This window comes from Argentina silus (genome assembly GCF_951799395.1).
Source record: "Argentina silus genome assembly, chromosome: 13".
In the NCBI taxonomy this organism is placed as follows: domain Eukaryota; kingdom Metazoa; phylum Chordata; class Actinopteri; order Argentiniformes; family Argentinidae; genus Argentina; species Argentina silus.
The window spans coordinates 13201369-13223868 of NC_139667.1; the positions used below are offsets into that span (position 1 = coordinate 13201369).

General features: G+C 46.1%; 1 protein-coding gene across 4 annotated transcripts in view; it reads left to right on the plus strand.

Annotated features, from left to right (window-relative positions):
- mipol1 (mirror-image polydactyly 1) overlaps positions 1-22500 on the plus strand; it is a 56233-nt gene that overhangs the window by 25553 nt on the left and 8180 nt on the right. For all 4 annotated transcript variants that reach the window (XM_083682953.1, XM_083682956.1, XM_083682954.1 and 1 more), the window contains 4 exons: positions 3210-3243; positions 3589-3759; positions 8602-8712; positions 14741-14835. In XM_083682953.1, the coding sequence (XP_083539079.1) occupies positions 3210-3243; positions 3589-3759; positions 8602-8712; positions 14741-14835 (411 nt within the window). The remainder of the gene's footprint in view (positions 1-3209; positions 3244-3588; positions 3760-8601; positions 8713-14740; positions 14836-22500) is intronic.

A 22500-nucleotide genomic window follows, 5' to 3' on the forward strand; every position in this document is an offset into this window, starting at 1 on the left:
ACACCACAACACAACACACCACAACACAACACAACACAACACACCACACCACCGCATCACACCACACTGTCAGACAGGGGTCAAATACTTTTGGGCTTGACACTTGTGGGACTGTTCCATTTACATTTAAGTCATTTATCAGGCGCTTTTATCCAAAGCGACGTACAATAAGTACATTTGTCTACATCAGTCATCGTAAGTAAAACCATCAATAATAACAAGTTCCGTCGGAACTAGAGAAAGGAAGAAAACGTTTATTTTCTTTTTTTATTTCAAGTTCTGGCAATGTAGGGTGTTAGGGGGTGGAGAGGTCTGAAGAGTAGGAGCCCAGGTGTACCCTAAAGAGACGGGTCTTTAGTAAGGTAGTGACTCTGCCGTCCTGACAGTGGTGAGAAGCTCATTCCACCACTGGGGCTCCAAGACAGAGAAGAGCCGTGACTGAGCCTAGCGACCACTGCTCCATTGGTCCCATTGTTGTGGGTAATCTAAATCAAGCACAAGCACAAGTATTTTTTTAAGAATTTGACATACAATACAGTATCAGGGGAGGCTGGTGGAGGTAGAAATCGGAGGACGGGTTCATTGTACTGCATGGACTGAGGAATGATATTAAACACCTTTGACCTTCCTACCTCCACCAGCCTCCCCTGTACAGTGTGTGTTTGCTCCTGGTCTGTGCCTCCTCCACCACAGCTCTCCTCTTATGAACTCCCCCCTGGGGGGGGGGGGCGTGAATACGAGACAGATGCACACAGAGGAAGAGAGAAAGAAAGAGAGAGGGAGGGAGGAAGGAAGGAAGGAATAGAGAGAGAATGTGAAAGGAACAGAAAGAGAGAGAGAGAGAGAGAGAGAGAATGACAGGGAGATAGTGAAAAGCGGTCCCACTCTCTGTCTCCTCTAAACTCTTTGTTCATCCCTCTCTTCCTTTTCCCCTCCTTTTCTTCCTGGGAGTGGGTAGGGTTTTCTGACAGCAGTGGGCCAGTTGGTTTACCATCACTCACCTCTCCGTCACTTAGGCAACTCTGCTCTGTTCTCCCTACTGGTAGACAAGGTGATCCAATGGAATGGGGGGCAAAATGTGTATGTGTGTGTGGGGGCTGGCGGGGGGGGGGGGGGGGGGGGGGGGGGTCCAATATCGACTGGTTTGGAAATACATCGGAGGGGTGTGACATTTCATAAGAGTCCCCTCGCCCTCCGTGAGGTTGTCAGTCAGTCGTAGCACTGTATAGGAAATCAATCAGGCCCTTCAGAGCAGCAGATCTTTACCACGCTGTCTCAACCTGCCTCATTAATGGCAGGGGTTGGAGTTTAGTGGATGATGGGGGCGGGGGGAGCAGGGGGGGCTGCATTGTCCACTAGGAGAGATGGAAGGCAGCCAGGCAATCTTTGCAGGCGCAGTTTAGAAGTAATTACATTTCTACTTAAGGGAATATAACTTTCTGTCTGTGGTAAATCTATATTTCAATAAGCCCCAGTATATGATGTTTGTAGGCGCCACCTGATAAAAAACCTTGGATTCTACACAAGTCTCTGGTGTTTTGTTTCTCTTTTATATGTACAATGATGCATTATTTACTCCTAAAACATTTGCCAAACACCGTTCTATCTATCTCCTTTTTTTATTTTTTTTTATCAGATATTCTGATTTATTTAAGTTCTTTAAATTATTTAAATTCACCTGGAATATTGAGTGACATGAAATGCATTCAGTCAGTCAAAGTGGCCCGCCAAATTGTCTAGAAAATCTAATTAGAAAAAAACCATCCCTTTTCCAATCTCACCGTCTCGGCACCTCCCAGCCCTCCTCGCAGATGGAAGGGTAATTGATAGCCAGGCCCAATGCTATTATCTTTGGCTGAATATGGAAAAGCATGTTCTAAACCTTGATTTTGGCAGGGTCAGCGGCGCCTCTGTGAGGGAGTGTGTACCTCGATAATATGAGGTGATCTGTGTAATGCCTTTGTAAATGCGCTGAGGGCTGTTGTTCCTACTCCTGAGGGGACTGGAGGAGTCACACCTAGGGGAGGCTGGCGGAGGTAGGAACCGGAGGACAGGGCTCATTGTAATGCGTGGAACGGAATAAACGGAAGGAGGAATGCTATCTACCGTTCCTGATTCCGTCCCATGCAGTACATTGAAGCCCTGTCCTCCAATTTTGACCCCCACCAGCGAGGACAATGACTCGGTAGGAGGAGGGGGAAGGAAGGGAGAGATGCAGGCAGAGAGAGATGTTAAATGTTTGTTTGTTTGTAGGTGATAAACAGTCATGGAAATTGAATTTGTAATATTGTCATATGAATAAGAGAGAGATGTGTTATGTTTGCTTGAAGGTGCTGAATAGTAACAGAAACAGACAGAAATTGAATTTGTAGTATTGTCATGTAAATAAGTTAAACTGGATTGATTAACAAATCGGGGATGGTTGAGCGAATAAACTATTTCTCTTTTCATGTTTATTTTTTTTGCTTCATCACATTTGACCGTTTTACATTCTTATTAGCACAGACGAATTGAGAATGAAGACTCTTCAAATACCACCAACCGTTCTGAGACAAGGACTCCTAGTTAAAGTATACCTTTCATTATTGCTCTACCGCTCCCTCTGGCCACCTGCTTTACCTCTGTCTTAGCAAGAACAATGAAAGCTGCATCAATGGGTCAGATGCCTGTGAATCTCCAGGTAGTTGAGTTGTAATAAAAGTTGTTTTCTGGCCGACAACGCTGCTCAGCACAGCACACCTACAAATGACTCCATCACCATCACCCCCCCCCCCCCCCCCACCAGCACCCCCCCCGTATCCCTGCACATATGAACAATTGATCCCAGTCGTCATATATAGCAGTAAACATTAATAACTTAACAGCCCCTCTCTCTATAGCGAATATACAGGGTGTTATTGGGGAATAATGGCTGTGGATGGCTCTGGTGGCATTTTTAATATGTTAGGGGGCTGTCCTGATCGACTCTCAGAAGAACCCACACGCAGGCAATTATTGGACGGGAGGAAGATTCGGGAAGTGATCTAATTTTTGCCGTGCTAAGGAAAGGAAACTGATGGAGCTCTTGGCATGTCTTTTTCCTCTCTCCCTTCTTTTTCTCCCCCTCTCTCATTTTCTTCTCTCTCTCTACCCCTCTCTCTCTCTCTCTGTGTGTCTCTCTCTCTCTCTCTGTCTGTCTCTCTCTCTCTCTCCCCCCCCCCCCTTCTCAGGTTGGAGAATATTAACCCGGAGGAGAGTGATGCGGTAAGCCCTTCCTTCAGCGGCTCAGTGTGGGCTCACGTTCTCTTCCACAGCGTTCTCATCCCAAAGTCCTCAATGAAAGGGTTTGAAGGAAACAAAGGATTCCTGAGGACGTCATCTCAACAATATGCTGTTATGATAAGATGGAAATTGCATGACAGGAAAATTGTCATAGGCTTATGAATGCTTGACATTTTCAGCACATAGGTTCACATGTATGAATACATTTACTCATGTATGCACCTCTTAACAGGTGTGTGTGTGTGTGTGTGTGTGTGTGTGTGTGTGTGTGTGTGTGTGTGTGTGTGTGTGTGTGTGTGTGTGTGTGTGTGTGTGTGTGTGTCTCAGGACCTTGAGGAGCTGCTGAACAGGGTGAACAGTGCAGACTCGGCTCTGGGTATCGAGCGGAGTGGAGCAGTGATCGTGGACCGCCTGCAGAAGGCCCGGGAGCGCCGGAGGAAGATCACAGCCGAGGAGATGAACGCCGTCATAGAGGAGAGAGACGCAGCGCTGGCCAAGGTGGGTCTCACACTACACACCAGGGGAGGCTGGTGGAGGTAGAAATCGGAGGACGGGCTCATTGTAATGCAATGTAATGGGTTCCTCATTTTGTTCCATGCATTACAATGAGCCCGTCCTCCGATTTCTACCTCCACCAGTCTCCCCTGGCAGACCCTCTATAGCAGACTATCCAAATACAATAGGCCCAACCCCATTCATATTACACAGGGACGGGAAGGCTCAGTTCTTAGGCTGATCTGGAGTAAACATTTAGCAACACCTTTGATGTGTATTCAGACACAAACGTGAATACTGAAAAAACACTCAATATCTCCCAACAATATTGACATCTCCCTCATGTCCTCCACTTTAACAGTCTTGTGATCAGAAGTCCCGTACACCTGGGTTTAGTCCTTAAGTCATTTATTTGAAGTGGTAAACCAACCACTTTCACATTTGAGGTTATGACAGCATAACCTCAAATATTTGACATATCAATCTTGTATGAATATTTTCAATCATTTGAAAAACAAACATGCAGGCGGACAAATATTGACATCCAAGATATCCTCTACCTCAACATTGCAAAATGGGCCACTATTTATTTATTTGTGTGTGTGTGTGTGTGTGTGTGTGTGTGTGTGTGTGTGTGTGTGTGTGTGTGTGTGTGTGTGGATAGATTTACTAGACCGCTCGTGTCATGGTTGTCACTGTGCTGTTTTACTACAGCGTTTGTATGAGGATAGTAACTCTGACATATGGTCATACTGTAGGAGAGAGTGTCATAGTCAAATCAGCTTTATGACACTTTCATGTTTGGATACATAAGAGTAGTTGGAGTGTACTTGTTTGTGTACTCTTTTTGCCAGTAACCCACACTAATAGAATGTAAATGTAATTTAGGTATGAAGGTTATTTTTCTTGTTGTTGCAGCGATAGAATATACATTTCCTGAATGTTCCATAAGAGCTCCATCACCTAAAGATCAAAATGTGACTATCCAGCTTTTGCAGCTCATACATGTTTACAGTTAACATACTCTGTTGGTGTTGGTGTGTTAGAAGATGCCTTGTTAAAGCAGCAGGAAGTCAGAGATCATCATGTCACTTCCTACTCCAGCAGCGTCCCCTACGTCTGTCAATCACACCTGTCAATCACGCCAACTCCGTAGCTGTGTGGCAGGACATTCATCTGAGCAGGTGGTCAGATGACAGACTGACGCAGAAACCGTCTCAGCCGCACTTTTTGATATTTGATAGATGATAGATTTTCTGCTGCCAGCCAGACGCATATATTTATGATTGGCTTCCTCTGTAGCTGTCGGCCTGTGGGTCAGCAGCTGGGATGCTGTCCGGTTCTGCCCAACAGGATCACAAAGGCAGGCATCCGCCGTGTGGAGAAGAAAGGAGGCTAGACGTGTAGATGTATATAGGCTAGCTGCCGCTAGCTAATGCAGCCACATGAAGCTGGGCTCACGCTGCTCTCTGGAGGCTGAGGCTCAGCTGAGGGTAGCAGGCTAGCTTCACATGCCGGTGCTGGGTGGAAACATACTGATATACTGTTGTTAAGGTATATGTACTGGACATGCATGTTTATTTACAGTACATATCAGCGGAGACTAGTGGGGGTAGAAACCGGAGGATCTTACGGAACCGTACGGAACGAGGAATGGTATCAGTGGAATCAAACACCATGGTATCAAACATGGTATCAGACACATGTGATTCCATTCCATGCATCTCTTCTCCTCTCTCTCTTCTCCTCTCTCTCTTCTCCTCTCTCTCTTCTCCCCTCTTCTCCTCTTCCCTCTGTTCTCTCTCCAAACCTCCTCTGTTACTCTGTTGTCTCAGGTGTCCACTGGGGCTGTTTTACGAGGCTGTTTTACAATGCTTCAATCAGACACACAGTCGTCACAGCAGAAAATGAACTTTGGAGTTTGGGGTCCAATCAGGTTTTATGCTCCCTGAAAGTTCCTCAAAATACTCAGTTTGAATCATATTTTTAAATATGTTTGTCAGTTCAGATTTTTCCACACCTGGGCAGGCTGATGGAGGTAGAATCAGAGGATGGGCTCATTGTAATGCAAGGAACGGAAAGGAATGGTATCAAACACACATGAACACACATTCCTTTTAATGCATGACAATGAGCCCGTCCTCCGATTTCTACCTCCACCAGCCTCCCCTGTTACACAAATTCAGTGATAGGTACTGAGAGTGCTCAGACTAAACTAATAATCAACTTTATTGCTATGTTTCAAGTTTGCATAAGTCAGTCAGTCAGTCAGTCAGTTCAGTTGGAGTTAAGGTAGGGTGTTGGGCAGTGGAGGCTGTTGGAGGTAGAAATCAGAGGACGGACTCATTGTAATGCATAGAATGGAATGAGGAATGGTGTTTGATACCACCGTGAACACCGTGTTGGGGTTGTCTGTTCTCTGAAGGCCGTGTCAGTGCCTCTTCATTTAGCCCAAGGTCTGGTGCAACCATCTGAGCTCAACCCCCAAAGGCTACATCACATCACCGCCGCCGCCGCCACGCGCTAGCTAACACCCACGGCTTCTGACAATGTTGCCCCCGCTTTCGGCGGAGGGCAGAAACTCATCTTTGGGGGCAATTTTAAAAGTATGTTGCAAATGCTGTGGTAATCCCCTCGCGAGGCGGTGGAATTGGGTCCACACTCTATCCTGGAGGATTTCCTCCCTCCCCTCCCCTCCCTCCTCTCTCCTCCCACCTCCCCTGCAGCTCCCCCGATCCCTCTCTTCATCTCAGAGGGATTATCCCGCTGCGCCGACCAGAGGGCCGGCCCGCCTCCCGCCTGCTCGCCACCCGCGCTACAGCCACATCCGCCAGGCTGCGGGGGAATGAAAAGCCGGAGAAGAAACACGTCTATTCACTTCCTCTATTCTCCCTCTCTGTGAATATCAGAGCAGAGGTTCTCCATTCGTTAAGTCCCTGTGCTGTGTTGGTTCCTATAGTGCTAGAGAGTGTAAAAGCTGGTAGAGGAACAAAAGTGTTCACAGCCTCTATTCCGGTGGAGGCTGGTGGAGGTAGAAATCGGAGGAGGAGCTCATTTGAATGCATGGAATGGAGTATGGAACGGTATGAAACATTGCTCTATTCTCACTCTGCTCAAGTGAATGCAGAGCAGAGGTTTTGGGTTTGTGACATCCCTGTGCAGTATTAATCAAATGTTACTGATAAGAGTTCAAATGTAAAAAGCTTTAGGCCTACAGTATATTAGATTTAGCTTAAGCCTCTACAACACTGTAATTACATAGTAATATAGTAATAATAATGAGAATTTAATAGTTGAACATATAGTTTTAGAATAGCTTTTATGATTTTCTATTAGTTTTCATAACATGATTACACTCAGCCTCTCAACGTCTATGATGTGTAATAACTAGATAATAAGCCTGGTAACATATGATTTGATTGACAGTGTGCTGTAGGTGACTCAGGACGTAGGTAGGCCATGTCTGCTCTGTGTATTTAGGCTGGCTGCTGCTATTCCTGGGCTCCGGCCCCAGCAGTGGGCCTGCGTGCGCTCGCTAGCACAGAGAGGGACCCTCTCTCTCTGAATTAAATACATTTTCTCCAAAACATCTGTTGCCCGGGTCTCATAACTCACCCTGACACTAAAGAGGAGCTGGCTGTTTGGTCTGGACCGGGCCGGTGTTGTTCTAGTCTGCAGAGGAAGAGGGACGGGGAGCTGGGAGCGGGGCGGGAGCGGGGAGCGGGGTCCGGGGGCTGCTGCGGCTACGACTCTTGTTTGCGGGGGCACTTGGTGTCTTGGGCAGCTGGGTGTGTGTGGAAACAGTGCGACTTGTCAGGGAGAGCGGAGATAGTTTACATTCCTGGTAAGTGTCCTTTAGTCTAGGAATGTGCACATGGAGAAGAGCACATATGGAGCAGTATAAAACAACTGGCCTTACAATAACACCACTGAGAGAGAGAGAGAGAGAGAGAGAGAGGAGAGAGACATGCTGGTCAGACTCACCACTGGTGTGTTTAGACTGTCTGTCTGTCTGTCTGTATGTCTGTCTGTATGTCTGTTTGTCTCTGTCTGTCTGTCTGTATGTCTGTCTGTTTGTCTGTCTGTTTGGCTCTGTCTGTCTGTCTGCCTGTCTGGTGTCAAACAACTGGCCTTACAATAATATGAAGATGATAATGATCAGTCTCAATGCTGGTGTGTTTAGACTGTCTGTCCGCCTGTCTGTTGGTCTGTCTGTCTGTCTGTCTGTATGTCCGCCTGTCTGCTGGTCTGTCTGTCTGTCTGTCTGTCTGTCTGTCTGTCTGTCTGTCTGTCTGCCTGCCTGCCTGCCTGTCTGTCTGTCTGTCTGTCACTGTAGTCTACTGTTTTTGTTGGAGAAACTGGAGGGTAATTGCTGACATCGGAACAGTTGGTTGATGATGATGTTCTCAGTTGTGTTGAATTGACAGAAACAAATGACATCACTCACTCCTGATATAAGGTTTTATTATGTGCTCCGATGTGATCATGTGTTTTATCAATGCAGTGGAATGAAAATAGTGGTCAGATATCCATTTGCGGTTAGGAAGTGTGTCAGAAATAGAACCGCGTGGACTGTAAACAAGACGTTCCTGTGATCTTTTCAAAGAGTTGTGGCGGTTTGGCTTCCACTCCTTCATTTCCCTTTGTCCATGACGCACTAGTACCTTACCCCGCCAGGAGACAAACCAGAGGCGGTGGGGAGGACTGGCTGGTTGGCAGAAACATGCATACATTTACACCGCCTGGCTGACAGAGGCTCAGCCTGCGCAGGGCGATGGATGGCGAGCAGCTTACTAATGTAGTCAAAGTGATTGTTTCCCCTCTCCTCTTCTCGCTCCTCCACAGAGCAAGCGGCTGGAGCAGGAACTCCTCACCGGCAGAGAGCAGACCCAGACTTCGGCAAACAACGCCAGCAGACACCTGACTGCCGAAAACAATCAAGAACGTGCTCGGAAGGTAAACCTGCCCTTCCTTCCTCGTCTTCCCTCCACCACCGCCACCCACCCCCCCCACCGCCACCCCCACCTCCTCACTGTGAATCGCTCCTGCAAATTAAGGCTATGAATGCCAGGTTACCTTGGATGAATATATGGGGTTGTGTACATTACCAGGCGGCTCAGTGGCGATGTTTGCCAACAACACCGTATTCAAACATGGCCGCCGCTCTGCCTGGGGTTGTATTTAGATACCCAGGCTCTTAGCCCCGCCCCCGCCATGCCCTGGCCCGCTACCACACACTCTCTCTCTCTCTCTCTCTCTCTCTCTCTCTCTCTCTCTCTCTCTCTCTCCTCTCCCTCTCTCGCTCTCTCTCTCTCCTCCATCACTGGAATAATTGTATCATTTATTCAGCACTATTTGCTTGAGTTTGAACCATCACCGGCCCCTGGTTACTTGTTTGTTTAGGCTACCTGTGATCCACAGTAATAGAGCTGTCGGGGTCGACCACATATTTGATACAGGGATTTACTGTGACATCATCAGCGTGGGCCAGCTGTAGTGTGAAGCGTGGCCTCTCCAGTAGTGAGGTGCAGGGTAAACACAGGCCTGTTTGATTTGAAACATTCATCTGATGAAGCCGCTAGCCTTTGTGTTAAACGCAGAGAGCTGTAAACCTGATCAGCAGATAGATCTGGGTAAACAAGGACTGAGGTTGAGGCTGGAGCAGTGCAGCAGGCTGAAGAGGTCAGCCAACCTATTTGACCAGGGGAGGCTGGTGGAGGTAGAAATTGGAGGACGGGCTCATTGTAATGCATGGAATGGAATGAGGATTGGTATCATATACCGTTCCTCATTCCATTCCATGCATTACAATGAGCCTGTCCTCCGATTTCTACCTCCACCACCCTCCCCTGCACTGGACCCATTGAGAAAAGGATTCTCAAAGTAGACAGTAGATTATGCTAATATAATCTCAGTCCTAGTCTTGAGCTGCAGACCAACATGAATCTTATATCATGATTATTGTAAAAGTTCTCCTCTTTCCGTTCTATTGATTAGATTCCATGATATTGAATGGAATCATCCTAACATTTATTTCCAGCTCTCTTTTTCCTCCATGTATTTCCTGTCAGACAAACATTTGCTGTTGGATTTTTCTCACAATAAGATACAGAATCGCATCATATGAGTCATATATTCCATTAATAGAATTCATGGTTGTGAAAATCTTTAGTTTTTCAGGCCAGAATGGCAAAGTAGATGACCAGATGTTAGCAGAAGTAACAATGAACACGTTTGTGACTGCGGTTATTTCCGAGGCTTATGATGGCAGGAGAAGGCCCAGGCTGTCTCCCTGCTCTTTCCCGAGGCTGGTGGTATTAACACTTTTCTTTATCTCATAGAGGGCTACACTGATGATGGCTTAATAAGAAATATATTAAATTTTGTTATTAATGTATCACTTGGTTTTTCTGTAAATCCCCTTAATTATAGATTGACTCTTGGGATTATGGAGCGGGGTTTTTAATTTAAAATGAAAAGGGAACAGCTGTTGTAAAATTAGTCAACAGTGTGAGAACAGGATCCTCAAAACAATTTAAAACCGAACAGGTCTAAGCTCATCAACTGACATTTTACTTTAAAGAAAGCTTAACCTAAGAGAAGACACTTGAAATAGGGTTTAAAAATAGATAAATGTTAGAAAGACTCTACCTCAGAAGTTCATCTTGAAGTGTCAAAAAAGAAAAGGAGTAGTTTTCAATCTGGCTTTTTCTGTGACTTTTCTGCCTGATATGTAACCCTGAATAGTCCTATTGTTACCCATATGTTTGTAGGAATTACAGATATGTTTTTATTCAGAGATAATATGACCAAAGCTACATTCCCAATTTTTATAGATGTTAGGATCCCCAAGATTTGCAAATGTTTAGGTATATTTTTCACGAGCAAGTCTCTGTGATGGTTATGATTTTATGATAATGTTTTTGGTCCTTTCCCTACCGACCGGCTGTAGCGAGCGGTGGGTGTCCCCGCCGTGAGCTTTTAACATCGGCAGCGTCTTTCATGCTTGTGAGAGAGGCTGTTCTACAGTCGTTTTCAAGGACACTGTGTAAAGTGGGTCCTAAAGCTGTGTGTGTGTGTGTGTGTGTGTGTGTGTGTGTGTGTGTGTGTGTGAGTGTGTGTGAGTGTGTGAGTGTGTGAGTGTGTGTGTGTGTGTGTGTGTGTGTGTGTGTGTGTGAGTGTGTGAGTGTGTGTGTGTGTGTGTGTGTGTGTGTGTGTGTCTTGGGCTCAGTAAAGGCCTGTGACTTCAGGGCCATTTCAAATGGCAGGGATAAGAGGGCTGGGGCTGAGGGGAGAGAGTGTGTGGTTGAGGGGTGAGGGTGGAGGGGAAAGCCTGGGTTTAGATGAGAGAGTTGACGGTGAGAGGAGGGCGTCGAGGGTTGGAGAGGAGAGAGGCAGGGTGAGAGGGTGGGGTTGAGAGGTTCTCATTGCTCAGGTCAGCTGAAGTGGCCTGTGTTGTACTGCCCTGCCCCCCCCCCCCCCTCCACAGCCCTGCACCACCTGTGTTTGCACTGCAGCTTTCCTTTCAAAGCACTGACAGGCCAGAGTGATCACACCGCCATGTTCCTCTCCTCCTCTCCGTACTGCACTAATGCTGTTAATCATTACGCCTGCTTCCTCCTGTGCTCTACCAGCCAACATACAGCCCTCCTGCTCTAACACAGGAACACGGAACACACAATCTGTAAACTCTAACTCTAACACAACCTGACCTAACTCTAACTCTAACACAACCTGACCTAACTCTAACTCTAACACAACCTGACCTAACTCTAACTCTAACACAACCTGACCTAACTCTAACTCTAACTCTAACACAACCTGACCTAACTCTAACTCTAACTCTAACACAACCTGACCTAACTCTAACACAACCTGACCTAACTCTAACTCTAACTCTAACACAACCTGACCTAACTCTAACACAACCTGACCTAACTCTAACTCTAACTCTAACACAACCTGACCCCATCTAGAGATGATAGACTTGCTATGGTCTGGTCAGTTTAACTAATTAGACAATGCTATTTTCTAATATCAGTATTAGTTAAGATTAGTTGATATTAGTGTCTATCTTTTGTTTGTTCTAGCAATGATGATGATAATAATAAATGTATTTTTCTCACAAACTAAATACACCTCCATGTCGTGTACAGATTAGCGCAGTACAGTATGTCCTTTGTAAGGACAACTCTATGGTCTTGCCCCTCTGTAGAATATGAATGCAGGTGTGTTAGTTGTTACAGTTGTGTAATCTGTAGGTTGCCAGGTGTGGTCTTTCATTATCTCCTTCTGCTTTACAACTATACAGTGATGGATGTCTGTTAACAGGAGATTCAGTCAGACAGTCTGGAGAACAGGATGTAAGGCAGGGCAAAATTAGGTGCTTTGTTTGAACTCAATTAAATGGCTAGTTATGAAATGCTCGCTAATAGTTAATGAGGTTATAAATTGATTGATTGATTGATTGATTGATTGATTGATTGCCCAAGTGTAGATAACTTATGACATGTGTGTTGTCTTCCCTTGAATGCCAAACATTTTATGAGAAGAGTGAAGAACTGATTAAAAAAAACAGATGCAGGTTTGAATAGATCTATATTCCTACTAGATGCAGGTTTTAATAGATCTATATTCCTAACAGATCCAGGTTTTAATAGATCTATATTCCTACCAGATGCAGGTTTGAATAGATCTATATTCCTACCGAGTCAGAAATCCCAGTCAGTCTCTCCCTGCCAGTGTGTTGCCCTTTGGCCCCACCGCTGCCCCAACTCTACAGCGTTGCCCCGCTGCTCCACCCCTACACCCCTCTACCCCACCTCCACCCCTGACCCCCGTCCGTGGTCTGAAAGGTCAGGCTAGTTATTCCCTCAGCAGCACAACAGGTTTTAACCCGCTACTTTGTGAACCTAATTTGGATATTATTCTAATGAATGCTGATATAATACATATGATTAAAAGAACGGCGCTTTGAAGTGCGGCTCTCATCCCTGTTGGAAGAAAAGTACATATTGACTTTAGAGGTTCGACTCTTTTTGATGTTTCTCTTTGACTTGGGAGACCTTCACGCCAGTAATTAGACTGATTCTGGAGATTTAGAGGAGAGGGGGGGCGGGAAGGGGGCCCGGGGGTGTGCATGTACTCAGGCCAAAGGTGTTTATAGCCAACAAGATCAGCTAGTTTCAACCCCACAGTTCAAACAAAGGCTCTAAAACTGGGACATTCTGCCCCTTTGTTTTAAAAACACCGTTTCTAAATGGAACTTCAACATTACGTACAGTTGAAACACAACTGTGCACAGTCTCTAAACAGAACGTGATTGCTTTCCATGTAGATTTTGGCGTCTTCATGATGGTCTTGTTTCAGCAGGTTACTGGTGCCTCTTGGGGCTCTCTCTGCGGTGCTGTAGACAGACAGGGTTGTAGTCTATAGACTCTCTGTAGTTGTGTAGACAGACAGGGTTGTAGTCTATAGACTCTCTGTAGTTGTGTAGACAGACAGGCTGTAGTCTGTAGTTTCTCTGTAGTTGTGGAGACAGACAGGGCTGTTGTCTGTATGTAGTTGTTTAGACAGACAGGGCTGTAGTCTATAGACTCTCTGTAGTTGTGTAGACAGACAGGGCTGTAGTCTGTAGTTTCTCTGTAGTTGTGTAGACAGACAGGGCTGTAGTCTGTAGAGTCTCCGTAGTTGTGGAGACAGACAGGGCTGTTGTCTGTATGTAGTTGTTTAGACAGACAGGGCTGTAGTCTGTAGTCTCTCTGTAGTTGTGTAGACAGACATGGCTTTAGTCTGTATGCAGTGTAGGCACACACACTCCCCTCCAACCTACCTCCTCTTATCACGGGTAGGCATTTTACAGTTTTCTCTGTGTGAGCAGGGCTTTAGTGCCTCTTCTGTGACTAACACCCCCCCTCATCCCCCACACCCCACCACCACCACTAACCATAACCACCCCCTCCCCTCCCCTCCCCTCCCCTCCCCTACCCTCCCCTCCCCTCCCCACCTATCACGTAGGCTATAGATTGCAGGGCGTTTACAGTATGGCCCGGCCCTCTTGTTTGTTTAGCCATCCTCCATTGTTAGCACCTCTCCCCTCCAGCTGTTGAGCTGCCAGAGTCAGATCAATACATCTGTTTCACCGGCTGCTCATTACCGAGGGACGGGTGGTGGGGGGGGGTCTTTTATTGTCTCAGCCCAGGTTTAACCACAGGGCCGCCCAGGACGGCTCTGTTTACCCAGCATCCTCTAGTCTAGTACAGCCGCCCGCCTGCGGGGGCCGGGGGCCTCCCTGCTCTTTGAGCGTGGTCCCTGTGAGGAGGTGCTGAGAGGGGGGACAATAGCGTGAATAAGAGCCCCTCAGAGCCTGCTCATTGTGTGGAGGGGAGAGTTAGCTGCTGCGGCGGCTGCGGCTAGCTACCCTCTTGATGAGGGATATTAAAAAGCTGTAGCTCACAGGGATCAGGCAGACATACGCTCAGAACATGGCTGGGTCCTCAGAGAGAAGTTAATGACATTTACTCTTGCCTCAGAAATACGACCACGAGACGTCATAAAGTAGGGGTGCTTCAGGATACATTTTAGCATGTTTATTACAAATATTTGATTAAGTGAAGTCCATTTTCCAATGTGCCTTTTACACTTGTGTAATAGCGAAAACTCTATTATGTGCAAAGTAATGATATCGCTAATACAGCATTGTTACTTGAGTTATTACAGTGTTATTACACAGGTATACAACTTTTTGTGAAGTGTTAAAGTTTTTATAATAATCTAATCTGATGCATCAGGCAAATCAACTGTCACAGTTCAAGAACCTCCGTGTTTTTTCTTCATTCAGGAAGAGAGAGAGAGAGATGGATGAGTGACATGAACCCACTCAGGCACCATATCAGCTGTCTCTGTTGTGCCGTGCCTGGGTCTGTCAAACTGTGGTGTGAAGTTCTCTGTCGTGTTTCTTCTGTTGTGTTTGTCATGGTGACAGGAGGAGCTGGAGGCAGTCCAGAGAGAGCGAGACAGGGCTCTGGAACACAGCCAACACCTGGAGGAGGAGATGCAGGCACTACGCACCTACCACAGGTGAGATAGACACTTCCCTTTTGGTAAGCCTACCACAGGTGAGAGAGACACTTCCCCTTTAATAAGACTACCACAGGTGAGATAGACACTTCCCTTTTGGTAAGCCTACCACAGGTGAGAGAGACACTTCCTCTTTAATAAGACTACCACAGGTGAGATAGACATACACCATGCACGTACACCTGTACAAGTGACACAGCTATATTAATATACGCCTTACTAAAACACTACCCACACACCTACCATAGGTGATAGGCTGTCCCTTTAACATACTCCCTATGGGTGAGAGATAGCTATTCCCCCTAAGAATGCTACAATTTCACTATGATTTTAAACGGTTCTGTTTATAGATAGTGAATATGTCATGTTTGGCACATCGATATTATTGGTTATGTACCGTGTATGGGGGACTTAAAATGCACAATAGTGAATTTTGGAAAGCACACATTAGTCTGCCTTGAGGCCTCTTTGACAGGATCTTTGGTGGAAATGGTTTATATTGTCATATAAAACTGCACTCCTATATATTTGTTCCTGTAGTACAGTTATCTACCATTACTTAGTGGCCAGGGACTGAATGCATAGAGGCCCATTCTGTATTTATGTTTCTTTCATTATTAATGAAATGATTTCTAAAATACTGACCTCAATTAAATATTCAATTCCTGGGTAATTTGGATCCCCTCTCCTCACCTTAGAGAGTGTTTGACCTTCATATGACCATACTGGTGGATCTGGTTACTGGTGAAGCTGGTTACTGGTGGAGCTGGTTACTGGTGGAGCTGGTTACTGGTGAAGCTGGTTACTGGTGAAGCTGGTTACTGATGAAGCTGGTTACTGGTGGAGCTGGTTACTGGTGGAGCTGGTTACTGGTGAAGCTGGTTACTGGTGGAGCTGGGTTAGGGTGGAGCTGGTTACTGATGGAGCTGGTTACTGAGTTACTGGTGGAGCTGCTTACTGGGTTACTGGTGGAGCTGCTTACTGGGTTACTGGTGGAGCTGGTTACTGGGTTACTGGTGGAGCTGCTTACTGGTGGAGCTGGTTACTGGGTTACTGGTGGAGCTGGTTACTGATGGAGCTGGTTACTGGATTACTGGTGGAGCTGGTTGCTGATGGAGCTGGTTACTGGGTTACTGGTGGAGCTGGTTACTGATGGAGCTGGTTACTGGGTTACTGGTGGAGCTGGTTGCTGATGGAGCTGGTTACTGGATTACTGGTGGAGCTGGTTACTGATGGAGCTGGTTACTGGGTTACTGGTGGAGCTGGTTACTGATGGAGCTGGTTACTGGATTACTGGTGGAGCTGGTTACTGATGGAGCTGGTTACTGGATTACTGGTGGAGCTGGTTACTGATGGAGCTGAGTTATTCACCCCATTTTAACTTCTTAATAAAAGATGCCTGCCACCTCAAGACAGTTCCCTCACTCTGCCACTTATTAAAATGGGCTGGGAACCATGTTTGGAACCCCGACTCTAAAATATGAAAATATGAGGAGCTAAAACTGGTCGTTCTCATATGCATTGTTTGATCTGGATATCTGAAGTATGTCGGTAATTAGACCCTAATTATAATCTATGAAAATTCTTTGTTAGAGATATTGGAACTTTAGAGATATTGGGCAATAGAGATATTAGAAGTGCAATAAAGAGAGAAATAATGCTTTTATTTGACTTAACAACCAGTGTCACATTTTTAATCTTTTTCTTCAACTTTAAGAGGTTATGTGACAACACCTGAATAAACACAGTCTTGTGACACTGGACACACCCTATTATTCTGTATCCTTTACCATGTGTTTACCCCTTGGCTCAGAAAGTAGCCCGTCTGGTTTGGTGACCTGCATCCTCTTTTGTGATGTCATATCTTGAAAGTTAGGCTTTCTCATTTGGTTTAATCTGCATCTGCTCTGTCACGAGGAGAAGTTGTCTGTTCGTGTTTTAAATTATTAACCCCAACTGGTTTTTCATAAAATAGACATACATTGCATACGATATTTCCATACACACACACACACACACACACACACACACACACTGCATCATTTGTAACCATAGAAACTGTGAAGTAGGAGAGAGCAGGACGCATCATTAATGAACGAGAATACTGATGCTCATCGTTATGTAATGAATATAGTACGCAGGCAGAGGACTCAAATGCAGAGGACTCTCAGAGACCAAAACTTAAAATCCACAAGAATAGTCTTTACATCCAGAAAAGGTTTGATACACGGGTAGGCAGTCAATACGTAACACAGGCGTAGGCAAGGCAGGGTTTGGTACACAGGTAATCATTCAGAATAGTAGGCATACAATCCATCAAGGAGATGGCAACAGGGAACGTCATAAAAACAAGCGCAGGTCAAAAAAACGGGAATACAAAAACACTAGGAGTAATCGCTGGTAGGCTTGACACAAGGGACAAAGACGAGACTGGGGAGACACACTAAATACTAAAGACTAAATACGCAGGGAATGATGATGAACAGGTGAATCCAATCAGGGCGGGGTAGACGATCACACAGGCAGGAAAACACACAATGGCAGGTAGTGAAGTGTCAGGAACGAGAGACACGGTGAGGAACACAAAAATAAACAGGGAACAATAAATGAATAACATGAAACACAGACAAACAAAACAAACGAACAGGACGAGACGTTCCAAGGTAGGCCTGATGGCTACTTTACTGTTGCCACAGAGTGAGACAGCTAGACGGATCCCTGAGAATGGTATTTCCACCAGAGCCCGCCCCCCACCCCCCATTCTCTCTGTAGACGGAGGACATTGTATTCACAGACACAATTAGCATTGTATGAGGAGGGTTGGGGGGGTCCTGTACTGTGTCCTATCAGTGGCCCTGTGGAGCTGGACCTTTCTTAGAGAGGGACCATCCCAGAGCAACAAAGCCCAGCGAGGAGAGCTGTCTCAGGGGCTCAGAGATGGTGTTTGCTCTGAGGATTCACCCTCCAAAGCTCTGCCACAGACCCTCGCCTTTGTGTATGTGGAAGAACAGATAGGCCCAGTAACATGAAAGGAAGGAAGGGAGGAACAGACGTAGAAAAAAAAGAAGGGGTCCACAAATGCATGGGAAGAGAGAGAGGGGGGAGGTGGGGAGGGGGACGCCGCCGCCGCCGCCGCCATTTCCAAAACAGAACCCCCCCCCCCACGTTATGTTATGGGTTCCATGATCAGAGGAACCCTGTTGATTAAAAAGCAAAAATAGAGAGAAATTTACTAGATCAGCTAGACGGGCGAGTTGGTTTAATGGGTTGACGTTGGCTGGTCTGGTATAAGGCCAGTGGAGAGGAGAAGGAGACCGTGCTGCTTTGTTTGAAAGCCAGCCAGCCAGCCAGTGCTTTAGGGGTCAGGCCTAGCGGGACACGTATTAACGCTCTATGGACATGCATTAACACTCTACTCCTGCAGGACACGTATTAACACTCTACTCCTGCAGGACACGTATTAACACTCTAAGGACACGTATCAAGACTTTATCCCTGCTCCAGCCAGCTCCCTCGGGACAGCTTGTTATCACTGAGATGAGTGGGTGGGTCGCACTTTAACACCCAGTATTCAATAGTCATTAACAAGCGCCAGCCGGCTTCTCTGTAAGGAAAAGGAAATGGAAATGTCCCTGTGTAGGCTTCTACACAGTAGTGGAGTCATTTTGTAGGCTTCTACACAGTAGTGGAGTCATTTTGTAGGCTTCTCTGTCAATGTGTAGTCACGAGGGACATTTTTAGGACATGACATGATTCCATATGCATGTATCTGTGGTGAAATATAATTTTATTATTGAGTTTTATTTTCTAAACTGTTATTTTCATTGTGTTGGAGCATAACCGTGGGAAAAGTTAAAATTGAACTCCTACTGTACTGTATATGTCATCTTAGACTATTGTATATTTTGGGATTTCCCTGGGCGGGGTTTTCGTGGTCACGGCGAAAGTTGTCTCCTGTACCTATTCATGTAAAACTGCTGCCGTCATCACCAGCACTTCCTCCTCTGTGTCACACCAAAAAAGTTCCCAAGTATTTCTGAGTTAGCCTTCCTTCATGTCTGTGCTGCCCAATACATTGACAGGGTTGTCAGTGGGCCCTCCCAGCAAGCAGGACTCCACTGAGATCCAATTTGAGGAACTCATTTTCAAGCGCACAGCACCCATGCAAAAACTCCTGCCTAAGTGGATTGTGCCCCTCCGTCATAAAGGCAGGTGACAGAACTAGCAATGTAGAACATGACATGTGCACTTATCCTAGCACTGCCAGTGACTATGTTTGGTGTATTCATCAGGGGAGGCTGGTGGAGGTAGAAATCAAGCTCATTGTAATGCATGGAACGGAATGAGGAATGGTATCAAACACGTTCCATTCCATGGAATGAGTTGCTGTCTATCTTCCCCAGTGATCCTCTTTATTTCACACTATTGTGTTGACCCAAAGTATTTTCTCCTTGCACAGATATTTTCTCCTCACTTTTTCCAGCACAGTTCCAGCAACTATGGTGAATGTATAGCCAGGCCAGGCCAGTACAGCTCAACCTGGCTCAGCTTGGCTCAGCTCAGTGTGAAAGGTTGTGTAGCTTGGCATACCTGTCTGTATAAGACTGTGACCCGTCTGCCTTTCAGTGGTGACCTCTCCGGTATATTTGTTTAGAGCAGAGGAGATAGGCTAACTCTCTATTAAAGGCTATTTTACATACGTATCCCCCCCCCCTGTTAGCTACTCTGATTAAACATTAACCATTAACCAGGAGGAGAGTGTGGAGGGCAGGTTCGTTTGGAGGGAGCGTCTGTGAACGCTTATCTGATTGGACAGGTTAATGTTTAACTGGAGGCTAGTCAGAACGGTTTTCTCTCTCTCTCTCTCTCTCTCTCTCTGTAGGTTACTGACAGAAACTGGAACAGGAAGGTCAGGTTCAGAATCGCACAGGTCAGAAATGTAGCTTGACACACATGCAGAAACACACGTAAACACATACACACGCAGAGAAACACACACAAACACACAGAGAAACACGCACACACACAGAAACATACAAACACAAAAGAGTTTTGCCTAAACACACAGTTTCAAAATCACCTCTCACTTTCTGTTGTCTTGTTGAACCACACCCTTAAGAGGTACATCTCTCTTTCTCAATCGTTCTCTCGTTCTCTCGTTCTCTCTCTCTCTCTCTCCCACGTACCCCCCCCCCCCCCCCGCCCCCGAGACTTAATTGCAACGGTTTCAGGACAGTGTTTCTCTGTTTGATTGGTTTCCATGGATGCGTCGTAACAGTTGCCGTGTGTGTGTGTGTGTGTGTGTGTGTGTGTGTGTGTGTGTGTGTGTGTGTGTGTGTGTGTGTGTGTGTGTATGTGTGTGTGTGTGTATGTATGTGTGTATGTGTGTGTGTGTGTGTGTGTGTGTGTGTGTGTGTGTGTGTGTGTGTATGTGTGTGTGTGTGTGTGTGTGTGTGTGTGTGTGTGTGTGGGTGGTCGCTGGGAGGAGGCAGGGCCTGAACATGTGATCCATACTGTCACAGCACTCCTCTCCTCCTCTCTCCAAACTATGTCCTTGTTTGTCACTCTGTCATCGGCCCTCGCTGCCCAATATGTTTGCATTTAATTAGACAAAGCACACAAGTTTACATCACACTTCCCCTTCACCTATCAATATCACATCTCAATTGATTACCTTTAGCTTTGAATAGAGGAGGAAGCATCAAATAGGTGTTCCCCCCCCCCCCCTCTCTCTCTCTCCCCCCCCACACCCGAAACTAATTAGCAGGACAACAGGGCAGAATGAGTAATATGATTTGAAGGCTGTGTACACACTGGTACCTGGGGATGGGGGGGGGGGGCTGGGGTCATTAATCTAGATTAGTTTGTCAGCATTGGCGTCCCCGGCTGTCACACGTGGAGGTAATGGAGGATGGAAGGCCATTGTTATCTAATAATAGGATATTACCTCGCATATTAGTGCTTGAACAGGTACCTGGCAGCCTCTAATGAATTGTATTGCCTGCAGGGTTCAGAATTGGATAGATATTTAGCACTAATGAAGTGCAGTCATATTGTTAACTTTTGTTAATTTATAAGGATATTTCCTAAGTAGTATTATATTTCCTGAATAGTATTATTTAAACTGGTTGTTTCATATTCATATTGTAATGACTGTATCATCAATAGGCCTCCGCTAGTCAGTTTTTTTCAGTTCTATTAATGATAGTGATTTCTGTTTTATTTCAGTAGGGTCAATAACTCTGTCATGAAGCTACTCTGCTTGCTCGGTGTTAAATTGAAAACTTTAATCTCATATTGGTGTGTGGAGAGAGAGAGCGAGAGAGAGAAGAGAGAGAGAGAGAGAGAGGGAAAACCTCATTACCACATCTCATTTTTAATCATAGAGCAAGAGAGACGTCTTTTTCAAATATATTTTCAGTCGGGTACCTTATGTGATTGTCCAAAAATATGCTTTGGAATTGGTTTTGGGTTAATAACCCCAGTCCTGGGGCACTCAGTGGCGTAGCACACTAATGCACATACCATATCATAGCAAGGTTCCCTGTTCAATTCCGCCCGTCGACGTATCTTGACATGTCATCCCTCCTCTCTTTCTCACCCATCCACCCATCTCTACTGTCTCTACCCCAATAAAAGCAGAAATGCCCTAAAAATATATTTTAAAAATAAATTTAAAATGACCCCTGTCCTTGGGGAAAGGTGCTGCCACAGACACCCTGCTGAGGACGGTTCGGTCTCAGAGGAGAGGACTGTGGTTGCCTCTGGTAGCAGAGATGGTTCAGCGAGCCATGCTTGTGATGAGCCGCCTGAGACCTGAAGACTTGTGTTATTTAATGCCTAGACTTTAGCTCAGTGGGCTAACACTGGATCTTGTGGCGCACAGACAACCTGGGTTCGAACCCTAGTCGGTCTTACTGTCTTCTAGATGTACTAATAGGACTCTTCCATTGCCAGGCAACCTGAATCAAAATCACCTCAAGGATTTTTAAAACACCTCATTCTATGTGGACCTACTGTACTGCAGGTCTGAATCACCTGGTTGTTTACCTGGTCTGTCTGTCTGTCTGTCTGTCTGTCTGTCTGTCTGTCTGTCTGTCTGTCTGAGAGCTGCTCTCTGGCTCCTCCTTGAGAAACACCTGTCTTGTGTGTGTGTGTGTGTCGTCTCCCCCCCCCCCCAGTCGTTCTGCCGCTCTCCTCCAGTCCCGTGGTAGCTAACGTTAATGTATTCAGCTGACATTCTGCCGTCTTATTGCCTCCAGATATTGTCTCTTGTTACGGAGGCAGTGTTTGAATACGGAGCTTGTCTCTCTGCCACAGGGTGTTGGTACAGTGTAACGTTTTCCACCGCGAGGTAAACTACAGGGCACGCCGGCGGTGGCGCCAGGGTCAAGTCTCTCTGAGTGTTTGTGTAAAGAGGGAATGTGTCTGGCGACATTCTCGCACCGTGGAGCTACAAAGACAGGAGAGTAGATCAAGGGGAGGCTGGTGGAGGTAGAAATCGGAGGACAGGGCTCATTGTAATGCATGGAAGGGAATGAAAAACGGTATGCGTGTTTGATGCCATTTCTCGTTTTGTCCCATGCGTTACAATGAGCAAGCCGTCCTCCGATTTCTACCTCCAGCAGCCTCTACTGTGTATGGTTGTTATGTATGGTGTTTGTT